This window comes from Hyperolius riggenbachi, chromosome 7 (genome assembly GCF_040937935.1).
Source record: "Hyperolius riggenbachi isolate aHypRig1 chromosome 7, aHypRig1.pri, whole genome shotgun sequence".
In the NCBI taxonomy this organism is placed as follows: domain Eukaryota; kingdom Metazoa; phylum Chordata; class Amphibia; order Anura; family Hyperoliidae; genus Hyperolius; species Hyperolius riggenbachi.
The window spans coordinates 213675023-213689854 of record NC_090652.1 but is presented as its reverse complement, the minus strand read 5'-3'; the positions used below and the strand labels follow the sequence as shown (position 1 = coordinate 213689854).

At 43.6% G+C, this 14832-nt stretch overlaps 1 protein-coding gene across 4 annotated transcripts in view; it reads left to right on the top strand.

Moving 5' to 3' along the window:
- HYCC2 (hyccin PI4KA lipid kinase complex subunit 2) overlaps window positions 1-14832 on the top strand; it is a 131462-nt gene that overhangs the window by 95199 nt on the left and 21431 nt on the right. For 3 of the 4 annotated variants that reach the window (XM_068245143.1, XM_068245144.1, XM_068245145.1), the window contains exons 11-12: window positions 3775-3934; window positions 13947-14084. In XM_068245143.1, coding sequence (XP_068101244.1) covers window positions 3775-3934; window positions 13947-14084 — 298 coding nt within the window. The remainder of the gene's footprint in view (window positions 1-3774; window positions 3935-13946; window positions 14085-14832) is intronic. The other variant, XM_068245146.1, reaches the window with a different exon arrangement.

Sequence of the window (14832 nt, the reverse complement as noted above, 5' to 3'; positions counted from 1 at the left end):
ATCGCCCCCCCACCAGCTAAGTAAAGTGACAGTGCTCATGAATAATATCTAGCAAAAATGAAAAGTGTGCAGCAAGAAAGAAAGTGCACTGTATATAAACACTATATGGCAAAAATACCCAATAATGACAGGCAGTAAAAAAAAAAAAAAAAGAAAAAAAAAAAAAGGTGCAGTGCAGACCAGGAAAGCATAAACACAAATCAGCAGTAGCATGAAAAAGAGACCATGGACGACTGTACTATGCTGTACTATGCTATACATTGCTGTTATAAGGGAGGGTCACCAGGTAAGCAGAGCAGCTGGAGTGCACAAACCAGAAGATAGCCGGTACAAGAATCACTCACCGGGAAAGCAGAGCAGCTTCACTCCGAAGTCCCACACAGGCCACCTGATGCCGGCGTGGATTTGTGTATAAGGGGAGGCCAGGAGGTCCCATCCTCGTGCGCAGTGTTACTTCCGAGTCCCGTCCACTGCTCGCTTGCTAATACGCAATCCAGGAAGTCAGCATCTCATTGGAGCAGAACACGGCTTCCCGCTGTTGCCTAGCAACAATAACGCCACAACTAGACGGCGCCTGTCATCTCTTTGATGATAGCGCGAGCCGCGTGATCCGCGCTATCATCAAAGAGATGACAGGCGCCGTCTAGTTGTGGCGTTATTGTTGCTAGGCAACAGCGGGAAGCCGTGTTCTGCTCCAATGAGATGCTGACTTCCTGGATTGCGTATTAGCAAGCGAGCAGTGGACGGGACTCGGAAGTAACACTGCGCACGAGGATGGGACCTCCTGGCCTCCCCTTATACACAAATCCACGCCGGCATCAGGTGGCCTGTGTGGGACTTCGGAGTGAAGCTGCTCTGCTTTCCCGGTGAGTGATTGTTGTACCGGCTATCTTCTGGTTTGCGCACTCTTGTATTGCGGGCTCCGGGCTTAGGTGGCAGAGGATTCGGCCACATGGAGGAACGGCTGCTCATGGATGGGGGAGGTACTTTTGAGCCAGGAGGAAGGCAGGCAAAGCAAGGCCGAACATGCTTTCACGTCACTGTGCCCAGACTCTGCTTTGGCCGGCCCTTTTTACAGTATATTCGGAATATAAGGCGCACCCACTTTTTCCCCCCAGCTTTGGGGAATAAAAAGTGCGTCTTATATTCCGAAAAATACGGTATATAGATATAGGAAGCGTTTCTGATTCTGAAACCGGGAGAATTGCTGTAAAAGTGCATCTTTAAACCTGAAAGATGACTTGGAGAAAACTCAGGTTAGATGTATTGGTAGCAGTATTTCTAAGCAGCTTTCTATTTCCCACCCTTTAACTTCCTTCGGGGGTCTTTTATTTAGCTGTGTTTTATGTTTTGCTTTTCATTTGGTGTAATAATTTTCTCTACTCTTCGTTACTATTGTTGATGTTCCAAACTGGGTTTCTAATTTTGGAAACCCAATTTATACCTCACACCACACTTCAAGGACCAAATGTAAAATGTAAAATATATGTAAACACATACAAATAAGAAACGTTTCTTCCAGAGTAGGCCATAAGTGACTTTTCTCCTATGTTGCTTTACTTACAGTAGGTAGTAGAAATCTGTCATTACCGAAAGGTTTTGGGCTAGTCCATCTCTTCATGGGTGATTCTCAGTGTGGCATGTATTCCTTATAAAGACAGTCACTGAAAAGGCTTTGTACAAAGATACTGACCAGCCTCCCTGCTCGCTGCACACTTTTTGGCAGTTGGACTGAGCGACTGCCATTCACTTTGAGTGCTTTTGAAAATGGTAAAAAGCCCTGAGAATCCCCCATGAGGAGCTAGTCTAAAACCTGTCTGTTTTGTCAGATTTCGATTACCTACTGTAACGGACAACGACATAGGAAAACGTAATTTATGGCTTATTTTACTCTGAAAGAAATGTACTTCGTATTTGTATGTGTTTGCATGTATTTAAAATGTTATGATTTTTGAGATGGCGGTCCTTTCAGTACCTTAGCTAATGAATGGGGTCACGGGTTTGTGGTGCACGCTGTGCTTCACATGACTCTGATGCTTCATTGGAGTTTTCTGAAGCCAAGACCATCTCCAGTAGCTGAGGAGCTCACTGTGTAAGCCAGGTTTCTCAATTAGAAAACCCGGATTCAAACACTAACAATATTCATTACTAAGGGCCAAGGACTTGGGAGGGGCTGTTGATCTTTGTTGTCTCTGTTTACATAGAGGGGGGGAAACAGTCATCTCTCACTCCTAGAAATATCATTATTGTTGGGTATAATCTAAATTTTCTGCCCTAACAGCACTGGTCATAGTCATTGCTCACCCCAGCAAGAACTATTGGAGAGGATAGGGTTTTTTTGTTTTTGTTTTTTTCTTTCTTCTACACTCCGTAAAATCCCCTTTTCACCAAGTTCATTTGGGGACAACTGATAATTTGCCATTTTTATTTCAGCTAATTTTTTACTCCCAGTACATACTGACTCGGAAATGTTTCCTTCTAAGACTTTTAGCAATACTTGCATTTTGTTCCTTCGGAAGTTCTCTTTCTCAATTTCATACTACAGTGCAGTCATTTGTGTGAGCATTCATTTGTGATTTATACATCTTAAATACTTTTGTCCTACTCATGTTAACAGCTGTGGGCATTTAAAATACTTTTTGGCTAACTTGCCTATTTGAAAAACTCAAGGAATATTACCATTTTACAAAATTCTCCCGTATCTGACCCCACGAAACGTCTATGCTCTTTTCATCAGGACTGAATTACTGCAATGCCCTCCTCTTTGGACTGCCAGTGGTCAGACTCCGACCACTGCAGTCTGTCATGAATGCGGCTGCTAGCCTCATCCACTGCTCCCAATGCTCATTATCTGCAGGTCCCTTCACTGGCTCCCGGTCCTCCTCTGAATCAAATCTAAGCTACTCTGCTTGGCCTATGAATCCATCCACCATACCTCACCCTGGTACATCTCACCTCTTAGGAAAAAACATTCTCTGACTCCATCCCTCTGCTTCTCCAAACACTTTAGGGATGTCCACTGCTCACATGCGAGGTTTTAGGACTTCTCCAGAGTAGCCCCTTTCTCTGGAACTCTCTTCCACCCACCACCAGACTCGCCCACACCCATACCTCGTTTAAACAGGCACTAAAGACCCTTGCCTACACTCCTCTGAATATATATGCCATGCCTTCCACCATGCTACCCCCCCCTTAGATTGTAAGCATGTTTGGCAGGGCCCACCTCACCCATATTTTACCACCCCACCATTAAAAGGACACTGACTCTTACCTGTATATTGCCCCCCCCCCCCCTGTCTTATAATATGTAAACTGTTTTTGTATCATTGCTTAATGTTGTATTGTCTCCCTTATTTATTGTACAGCACTGTGTAAGATGTTGGATAGTTATTACAGCTGCAAAAGCAATAGAGTTACATGTAAACACAAAATCGTATCTGAGCTTTGCTGTTTATCACACACAAAAAAAACCTCCTAAAAGTCCTTTAAATTCACACCGTGATAAACAATTATTGTATTGTATATATTAAACAAAAGAATACTGTATTTAAAGATTAGGGTAATTTAAGCATTTGTTATACCTAAGCGTATATTCATATGTCTGAGTGCTTCCAGCTGACTCCACCATTGCCTTACATATAGTCCATAGGAAAGTGTCCGCTCTCCTAGTATCCTGTCTTCTCCAGGCTGAGCATACACCCCAATGTAAAACTGCGTGTTTCAAGAAAGCTATTGTATTTACAACACAAAGCTCCTTTCTTTCTCTTCATTCAGGTTGCAAATGCTATGAAAAATTCACTCCCATTCGATGCTCCCGACTCCTCACAACGTGGACAAAAGGTATTGAAAGTTGAAGTGACTCCTACAGTACCTCGTATCTCTCGAACGGCCATCACCACTGCATCTATACGCAGACATCGCTGGAGGAGGGAAGGTAACCAAACTGCGTTATTTAAAATGTTCTATAGTAATTCATGTCCATGTCATGACAGGTCCGAGGAAATAAGAAAAAAAAAATCTACTTCCCTGGGGCTTCATCCAGCCCCTGGATGCTGATCAGAATCAATTTTATTTCGCCAAGTAAGTTTGCACCTACAAGGAATTTGTCTTGGCAGTTGCTTAACAAACACAAACAAAAACAATACAAGGGCAGACAGTGTGTATATTACGAGTCAAGGACATTACAAGTGTAGTGGCAGTAAGCAATGTGAGAATTGTTCATTTACAGCAGTGGTTCCCAACCTTTTCCGGCCCAGGGAACACTTTCTGACCATATTTTTCTCCGGGGAACGGCGGGGGGCGCGCGGGTGTTTGCGCGACCTAGTGGACAGTGCCGTGTGTAGCAGGCTATGGGGGGGGGGCTGGGGTGCGGCTGCATAGCTAGCATAGTTGCCCCAGTATAGGGAGTTTAGTTGCCCCAGTATGGTTAGTGTAGTTACCCCAGTATAGTGCCCCAGTATAGCTAGTATAGTGCCCCAGTATAGCTAGTATAGTCCCAGTATGGATAGGTAGTGCCCCAGTATAGGTAGGTAGTGCCCCAGTATAGCCAGTAAAGTGCCCAGTATAGCTAGTATAGTGCCCAGCATACCTAGCATAGTGCCCAGCATAGCTAGCATAGGTAGGTAGTGCCCCAGTATAGTGCCCAGTATAGCTAGTATAGTTTCCCCCAGTGTAGCTAGTTTAGTTGCCCCCAGTATAGCTAGTTTAGTTGCCCCCAGTATAGCTAGTTTAGTTGCCCCCAGTATAGCTAGTACAGTTCCCCCCAGTATAGATGCCCAGGAGGAGGGACGCAGCGCTAGAAGGAGGGGCAGTGGAGGCAGCGGTGGGGAGGGGGGAAATACCCCCCCCCCCCTCCCTCACCTGGGACCCCCCCCCCTTCTGCCTCTCTCCCCCTCCATGTTCTTCCGCTAATCAGGAAGCACAGTGGGCGGCATTGAAGGCGGAGATCTGACGACATGACGCTGCCGGCGCCTGGAACGCAGAAGTGGCAAGTCTGCGCATGTCTCCCCGCCGCCGAGCCCGCACTTGCCACCGCGAAATGGAGGGGGAGAGAGGCAGAAGGAGGGGTCCCAGGTGAGGGAGGGGGGGGGGATATTTCCCCTCTCCCCACCGCTGCCTCCACTGCCCCTCCTTCTAGCGCTGCTTCCCCCCTCCTGCGTACTGAGCGCCAGACCTGGACGACACACCTGGCAACATGCCGCGGCACACTAGTGTGCCGCGGCACAGCGGTTGAAAAACGCTGATTTACAGTTCTGTGCTGATTACTATCAAGTCCTAGCAGCTCTAACGTGGTTCAGCATTAAGTATGGCTACCGCTTGAGGAAAGCAGCTCCGGTGTCCTGGGATCCCCTCTGTTGGAGATGCCGACCTCGCCAGGTCGGCATTCTCTGGACATGCACGAGCATGCCGGTTGCGAAAATGCTCACGTGGCCTGGAGCTTTCTGCTCAGGTCCAGAACTGCTGCACAGAACGCTCCAGGCCACGTGATCGTGAGGTCGAGGTCGGCATCTCCAACGGAAGGGATCCCGGGACAACGGAGCTGCACCGAGGGACATATTGGCTGCCAGGGGCCGGATGAAGTCCCGGGGAAGTAGATTTTTTTTATTTATTTTTTTAATGTCCTCGGATGTGCCCTTTAGGGCACAAATATATAATAAATGGTAACAGATGAGCTCAAAGTACCATATGCTTTACTTTCAATCATATTAAATTGATAGACATTCTTATGGAAAAATATGCACAAAATGGAGTAATAATTCTTTCTTCACAATCTTGGTTAATGTAATGTATGTTTTGTGATCAGAAGTGATGTAAGATTTTGTTTCCTTTTTATTTGCTGAATTAGTGGCATTCGTTTTTTTTTTTTGGGGGGGGGGGGGGTGTCGGACTAGTGATGGAGAGTGGATGAAGATTCATGGGAAGTAATTATCTTGACAATAACCTTTCTATTTGCACAGAAACCTGTTATCTCTTCAGGATATCCACTGCTTAGGGGGGAGGAACTAACAAATCTGAGTTTTTGGGATGGCAGTTGTTGGCAGTCGTCTGTATGTCAAAAAGCACGCCCAAACTTTTACTATTTTGTGTCTCTGCATTGCAAATTATTTTTGGTGCCACAACCTGTCACTTATACCACACCTGCACAACAATGAGGTCACACAAAACTGTCTTGAAAGACTCTGTGTACTGTGTATAGTAATGAATAGTACAGACTTGGCCTCACACACCTTATGGTAAGCCCAATAGTAGTCCCAAGTGCCCAGACATTCAGGATTATGATGTTCCCATATGAATGAAGATGAGAAGCAATGTCAGCACTCCAAGTGAACCCAAGGTGACAGTGATATGGAGGCTGCCATATCTGTTCCCTTTTAAACAATGCCAGTTGCCTGGCTGTCCTGTTGATCTATTTGGCTGCAGTAGTGTCTTAAGAAAACCAGAAACTAGCATGCAGTCAATCTTGTCAGTTTTGACAATATTGTCAGAAACACCTGATCTGCATATGCCTGTTCAGTGTCTATGGCTTAAAGTATTAGAGGCAGAGGATCAGCAGGACAGCCAGGCAACTGGTATTGCTTAAAAGGAAATACATATGGCAGCCTACATATAACCCTCACCTCTTGTTCACTTTAATCTTTAAACTTTATTGAAGCTGCTACAAGTCCAACATTTCAAGACAACTATTTGTCAAAGCATGAAGCACTATTTACTGCACCGGCATTTGAGCTTCCTGGTAACTTGACTTAATTTGTATAAGATTAAGAATTGTATTGTAATAACATTTAATTGTGCACAATGACTAGCAGTATTAAAATAGGTGGAACCATGGGAAGGAATGCACATAGATATGCAGATAACTAAATGCTTGCTCTCACTGGTCTGTGCCCCTCTGCCCTCTTTACTCCCCTTTGCTTGCTCTGTCTTTGCCACTTTTTTCTCTCTCCGCTGCTGTCTTATAGCTTGCATGTTCTCTCTATTTCTCGCTCGCTTGCGCGTACCAGCTCTGTCTCTCTCTCTCTCTTCCCCAACCTGAACTACATTACACTTTTTCTTGTTCTCCACCAAATTGTTCTCTTTCTTTGCCTATTTGTTCTCTCCCCACCATTTTGTTCACTCTTCTCTGGTTGGTCTCTTTCTTTTTCTGTTTTCTTTCTCTACACTACTTTGATTTTTCTCTACACCAATCAGGTCTTTCTTTTTCTTTCTGCCAGTTTTCTTTGTCTTTCTCTCTGCCACTCAGCCCTTCTGCCAGTGTCCTCCAACACTATCCTGCCTCTTGGTATCTTTCATTTTCTCTTTCTTTTTGTTTCTCTGCCACGTTGTGCCCTCTCTCTCTCTCTCTCTCCCCCTCCCTCCCTCCCTCCCTCTCCCACTCCCTCTCTCCCTCTCCCACTCCCTCTCCCACTTTACTTGCTCTTCCTTTTTCTTTTGCCACTTTGCAGTCTCATTCTCTGCCAATTATCTACTTCCTCCAGTTTATGTTCTCTTCCTTCCTCTCTGGTTCTTTGCGCTCTCTCATGTGAAAAGTGGGTAGTTGTCCAGAACAAACTATTAGAATTCTTGTTCTGGGAGTCTACTCCATACTTGCTCCAATTTTCCTTGCATTGCTTTTGATGACTCTTCATTTCTTTCTGGCAGTTTGGGTTTGTGCGATTTTTAAAGCAAAGGCAACTATGGTTTCTTTTTTTGAATATGTAACTTATGGCTTGTTGTCACAGGAGTTATCTATTGGGTGGAGAGTAGAAAGGAAAAAGTCTTGGCCCACAGCCTACTTGGACTTTTTGGGGCGATCTAAATGTTTAGCCTTCCTTTTTACGTCAAGCCTAATGCCTGCTCTGTACAGGACTATTTGGGGGGGGGGGGGGGGGGGACCTTGAATTAGACACAGCAGTACTAACTGGGGCTCATTTACAACTCTTCACTTTAGGGCCAGTTTTCACTATACCTGGCGAATTTGCATTGAAAAAAAACATATGCAAATTCACGTGTACTTATATATGCAATTTCATGTGAATTCACATTTTTTTCCATGTGATTTTAACCCTTCGTTTTCCTGTATCAAGGAGGAAGCTGTAATATGTTACTTGAGGGTTTGTTTGTTTTTGTTTTTTTTTTTGGGGGGGGGGGGGGTAAACAGAAATTAACATACTGTGACTTCCTTCCTGTATCTCTTTAAAGAAAAAAAAAAGTTCTTGTCAACGAAAATGCGAAATCGTGTAAAAAAGAAAAAAAAAAAAAATGCTCAATCAAGCCGCAAGCAAATTTCCTATTAAATACATTGCGTGCGATTTGCGCTTCCTGAATGCACCATGCGGAAAATTGTGACATGTTCACGTTGTGCGATTTTCACATCCAATGGAAACAGCCACATTAAAATACATTGCTGTGCGCATTCTCGTGTGGGTAATGCACACAAATTCACCCTAGAGGAGACAGGCTCCTATGGGTATTTATTTAGCGCCTAGATGTTATTTTATGCTTTTTTGAGAATACATTGAACAATGCAACATAGGTCACTTTAAAAAGGCATGTGTTTAAAGTACAATTTCACATGTATTTTTGATAAGATTTGATGTAATTAACGTTGGAAAACAATTGGTTAAATTAGGTTAATGAAAATTATACCTGTAAAAAGCTTGTAAGAATCAGAAATATAAATAGTCCATTATAGTACTAAAGGCTATTTTTGAGCATAAGCATAGTCCTCTTGGCCTCCGCTACTATCCACAGAATCCCTATCACCAGAGATCCTGATTTTACTCTATATAATATTTGGTCTTCAGAGAAATGGTCATATTGAGCACATACTGTACAAGTAATGCTGTAGTATCCTTAAAGAGAACCCGAGGTGTGTTTAAAGAATTGTTATCTGAATACAGAGGCTGGAACTGCCTATACAGCCCAGCCTCTGTTGCTATCCCAAACCCCACTAAGGTCCCCCTGCACTCTGCAATCCCTCATAAATCACAGCCGTGCTGTGAGGCTGTGTTTACATCTGTAGTGTCGGTCTCAGCTGCTCCCCCGCCTCCTGCATAGCTCCGATCCCTGCCCCCGTCCCTTCCCTCCAATCAGCAGGGAGGGAAGGGAAGCAGGCGGGGACCGGAGTTCTGCAGGAGGCGGGGAGAGCAGCAGACTGACACTATAGAGATAAACACAGCCAGCTCTGACAAGCTGTTTGTCAGCAGCGTGGCTGTGATTTATGAGGGATTGCAGAGTGCAGGGGGACCTTAGGGGGGTTTGGGATAGCAACAGAGGCTGGGCTGTATAGGCAGATCCAGCCTCTGTATGCAGATAATATTCTTCAAACCCACCTCGGGTTCTCTTTAAAAGGTGTTTGAACCAGAATGTTGTATGATTTAATTAAAGTACTAATAAGCTCAAACCATTATCACAATAATGCCCAAGGTATTGTGAACCAAGCCAAAATATAAAAAAATTCAACTCCATTTTAAATCTACTTGTTAAAGTCACCACAAAAATGTTATTTAGCCTACTATTTGTATTCCTCATGGCATAATATTTCTGGAACAAACTGTTTTTATTCCCTTAAATCAAGAATTGAAAACATAAATTTAGCTGTTAATGTGATAAATAATAAAGCTTAAGATATAGTGATGCAGGGATATTTCATTTTAGTCATAAGGATTATGTCAAACATTGCTTTTTAGGTTCATTATCTACACTTTGCACAGTGGTAGACATGGCAGCGCTTTCAAACAAAACTTATACCTGAATGATTTATCTGCATTGATGTGCAGAGCTCCAATAACTGGACTATATTACACAACTAGCACTCACTACAGGCAAAGGGGGGTGTTCGCTTCAGTGATAATGTGTGCACAAATTATGACCTAATAGACTTCCCCACGGCGGTGACGTACCCCCTTGGGGAAGACCTAACACTAATCTAACGATAAAAACATAATAATCCTTGTGCTGCTTATCAAATAAATGGTATACACATTTCTTAAAACAAACGCCTTGCCTTGAATACAAAACAGATGCAAATTATGTGCTAATTCTAATCTAAACATTTTTTTAAGTGGCTGTGAAGCAGTGAATGCAGCTAGCCACAAGTACTGTATATACTCGCAAGCAAGCCAACCCGCATATAAGCCTCCCCTCCCCCCCCCCCCCCCCCCCACGCTTTTACCAGAAAAAACTGGGAAAAAAATGAGTGACCCCCATATAAGCCGGGGGTAGGAAATGCTGGCCGCGTGTTCCCTCCAGTGTGTCCCAGTATAGCTAGTATAGTGCCCAGTATAGCTAGTCTAGTGCCCAGTATAGCTAGTCTAGTGCCCCAGTATAGCTAGCATAGTGTCCCAGTATAGCTAGTATAGTGGCCAGTATGGGTAGGTAGTGCCCCAGTAGAGCTAGTATAGTGCCCAGTATAGCTAGTATAGTGCCCCAGTATAGCGCCCAGTATAGCTAGTAAAGTACCCAGTATAGCTAGTAAAACACAGCATGCGTCGGTTCTCCTTGAACGCATGCCTGGACTTTCCTGGTCGATGGAATTTGGAGAACTGGGCGGGTTTGGTCCCGCCCCACTTTTATAGGACTTGAGTTTTGGGGCTGTCACTACCTGGAAAGTAGGTGTGTTTAAGGCAGGGTTATCTCCTGGCAGCAAGGTTGCCACCCCCCAGAGCAAGAAATGTACCAATTATTAATAATCTGTGTGACTCCACCCCAGATTGGTGCATCGCAAATCCGAGGCTATATTCATAAGCGGCCTGCGACCCGGTATCAAATGAGGCTACACATGCCTATTCTATCACATTCGCTCTACGCAGGCCGGATAAAGCCGTTTCTCTACAGTTTCCTGACAGTTAAAAAATTGTAATTCAGGTGAATGATATAACTGCGTTATGAGTATCCGAAAATGTAATTTTTGTCTTTCTGTGCCAAACCCATTTTTGAATTATTAATAAATTAAAGTTTCCTTTGTTTGAGTCTGAGTTTGGAGGGAATCTCTTATCTTACTGGTTCGAGCTGGCTTTGTTTTGGGAGAGAGAGCTGTAAGCAGATGGCTCTGCCTAGGGGGTCAGCCACGTGTGAAATTCTTTGCTGACCTGACACAGGATGTGGGTGAGGGGGATTTTGCTTTCAGTGAGAAGAGAAAAAGGGAAGGTATTTGTGTTATTCTACACAGGACTGACAGTAATGGGCTGGACCATTACGCAAGTCGTTGGCGATTGCGCACGACTTGCGTAATGTTCGCCACACCCAGTATAGCTAGTATAGTACCCAGTATAGCTAGTATAGTGCCCAGAATAGGTAGGTAGTGCACCCGCGCTCCCCCCGCGGCTGCCGCTGCTATTACCTTAGCCGGCGCCGCTTCCTGTATTCCCCTCTCTCTGCTCGCTATTCGCTCGTAACTAATTCACAGCAGCGCTCTCCACGGCTGCTGTGATGATGAGGCAGAAGCAGGAAAGAGAGCGGCTTCCTGTAGCGGCGATGTGTATTGCCGGTTACTATGGGAACCGCTCTCTTTCTTTGCTTCTGCCTCATCACAGCAGCCGTGGAGAGCGCTGCTGTGAATTAGTTACGACGCGAGCAGGAGAGGGGAATACAGGAAGCGGTAAGGTAATGGCAGCGGCGGCCGCGGGGGGAGCAGCGGGGGGGAGGGGTCGCGGACCACATGACTCGCAAGCAAGCCAACTCCCCAACTTTTCGGCAGTTTTTGGGGGTCAAAAATTCGGCTTGCTTGCAAGTATATACGGTATACTTACATTCAATTTGCACAGTGGGAGACATGGCAGCGCTTTCAAAAAATCTGTTTTGTATTCACGGCATGTATTTAGTTCCAGAGGGGCTCTGCATTGCCTCTGTAGGCTTGCAATTCATGTGCATCCTTGAGCGCTGTCACTTTTATGTCTGTTCATTATCTACACCAATATTTTACAAAAGAAGTAGGGTGATGACACTGCACTCCTTATGGTATGGCCCTATATTGTGGTGCTCAAAACGTGGATCTTGTGTTAATCCAATGTGTCAAAAGATAAATAGGTCACTGTAGGAGTTAAATGCAAAACACTTTGAATGAATGCTTGAGAGGATCTTTCCAACTTTTTGAGGCAACTTGGTGCCTCTTTTTCAAAGAAAGCAATGCAAATTAATTTAGCCGATAGAGAAGCCAATGCGCATCTATGCACCATGGCATCAGCAGTAATAAAAGGGTTTTAAATTAAACCGGGCGTGCGGACCAGCTTAAATTCATATTCCACAAGTATATGCATAGCTTGCAGTGCTACACAAATACAGCGAGTCTCCAAAAGCCATGTACCATGCAGTGCATCTCCAAAAGAAGCTGGCAGTAAGGGTGTTTTGTTTCATCTTGCACTTGCTATTGCTACCTTGAAATGAGCCATAATACAGAATCCCAGTGTGACTGGGAACAAAAGGACCCACATGAACTGAAATACAGATATGTCTAACATCCGGTCTTACGCAGGTTGCGACTGCTTGAAAAAAAATTATAAGCGCTTTTTTTAAAATAATTTCCTACAAAATATTCTCAGTAATGAGACCATTCATGTAATTGGTTCTGCAGAAGTTACCGTAATAAAAAAAAGCAACCCTCCTCTTGCTAACCACCTGTGTCACACTTATTTCATCTGCTCCCTTACTTAAAAAGTTAGGGGGGTGCCCATACACTGGTTGATTTTTTTCAACTATTATCGTTTAACATTAGATTTTGATATAAGCATCATATCTAACGGGCGTTACTAGAGGGGAGCAGCCTCTGCGATTACAGGGGGGCCCAGAGCTGATTTGGGGCCCCACCTATTAACTTTCCCTTCCTCTGATACAGGGAACTGTACTTTAGAATTAGGTGTTTTTGCGGCTGCACTTGTTATGGGTGTGAAGATCCTGATGGCCACATTTGTTTTATAACCCTTGTAAGATGGGCCCCAGTGCCAGGGCACCAAGGGGAGGGGTGTAAACATTGGGGGCCCTGTCAAAGTTTCACTGAGGGGGGGGGCCTCATGAATTGAAGTTATGTCACTGATATCTAATGAAAATGTATTAACCCTATGACATTTTCAATCCATATTTCGATCAGTATACCAATTCAACACAGTAAAGACGTGTTCTTTTTGTGCAATCAATCCGGCGAGTCCTTAGGGGAAAGCCTGGAAACCATGGGCATCAGCAATGAATGATTGGACTGCACCAGGCAGCACGTAGCTTAGGGGCTTTTATGGTCAGATTGAAATCAAACAAGGCTTCTGTTAAAATCTACTATCAAACAGTCAAAAATTGGTGGCACAATTAAGCAATTGATATCTGGAAGATATTAATCGTATACCTGACCTACCACTAATCGCATATTTTATCGTCACCTTTACGTTTATTCAAAGGTTATTTTTTCACTCCAGACTATCAGTTGTTTTTGTCTCTGAATTCTGTAACTTGTCTTCATTTTATGTGTTGCATGATCATCTTTGGGTTCATTTACATGGAGAAGTTTTGAACAGACTTCTGTTTTCTTTTATTCTATAAGCTGTATATTAACAAGCCTTCCAGTTTTGTTCCACAGATTGTTTGCATTTCACACTTCGGTAACTTCTTTGTAACTTATTTTGCAGACCATTGCTAATCAGTGCCTTGCTTTTTTGAAGGTTTTGCATTATTATTTATCTAGCTATTTTTTCCAACTTCTTTTTTTTTTCCATAGTTTTGCTTCTTTGTAAGTTACGTTGACTTATGTGTTTGGAAGGTCAACTTTCTTTTCAAACTCTAAAGAATCACTCAGCAACATGTCATGTTTTCCTGGCTTGTATCATTTCACTCATTTTCATGGTTCAAGAAATGTCATATTTTCTAATTTATTTTTCTCCACCTTGAGTTTGTGACATATTCTGATATTTTTAGAAGACATTAGCAGCACCGATGGCCAGGGAGCAACTCTTCATAAACTAAAATGTTCCTGTGTTGCATCTCAGATGGTTTTGACCTCACAGTCGACTCGAGTCCAAGTTCCCCGATCTTGCGCATCGCTCCAAGCCTAGGTGATACTCACGAGGGGGATGTTCTTGTGTACCTGACACCAGAGACAGTTTCTCCAGATGCTGCCACTGAGGGTAGGCCAGACCTATTGAAGGAGCAGTTAGCCAGAGAGCTGATTATGGAAAATCTCTCCTCTCTGTGTTTTAATAACCTGTTCCTCTATAGTATGTTCAATAACTCCCTTGCAATGTCTTATCTTATAAGTGCCAGGGGTTCAAGTTCATGATCACATATTAATTATGTACTTTGAACCTGTGCAGTTTCTAAGGCAATTGGCTTAGCATGGCTATCACATATGTTTGCGCACAAGCAAGCTGAAGTTGCATGCAGACTGTAAAGATGAGCTCTTATTTCTAAATGCGGCTATGAATTTTATAATTGCCTTGGCTTGTGTTTGAAAAATGTTTCTGACAGAAATATTGAAACTTTTTTTAATTGCAGTCCCTTTTTCACTAAATTGACAAGAAGGCTAGTATTTTTTACCGTTGCAATATTCAGACTGTATTTCCGAGGGAGAAGTCACTTTGGATAAAGCCAAGTAAGCATTATATAACGAACATAGCAGTACGCACGCCTTTTTATTAAAAATAGCTCAGGGATTTTAAAAATAGCCATTGTGCTCTGCAAAGGTGAAATGCAATGTGGTTTATAAGGTTAGGTGACAGTTATATTTGCAGTGATATGGCCTAGAGGAAATAAAGATCATTTGCAACATGAGTTACAGTCCTGTCCTATAAAGACATTCTTTGCATCTTTACTTCTTTACAAACTTAGAAGCAGGATTTAGCATGGCAGTTTTCATGAAGATGTACAGAACAGATT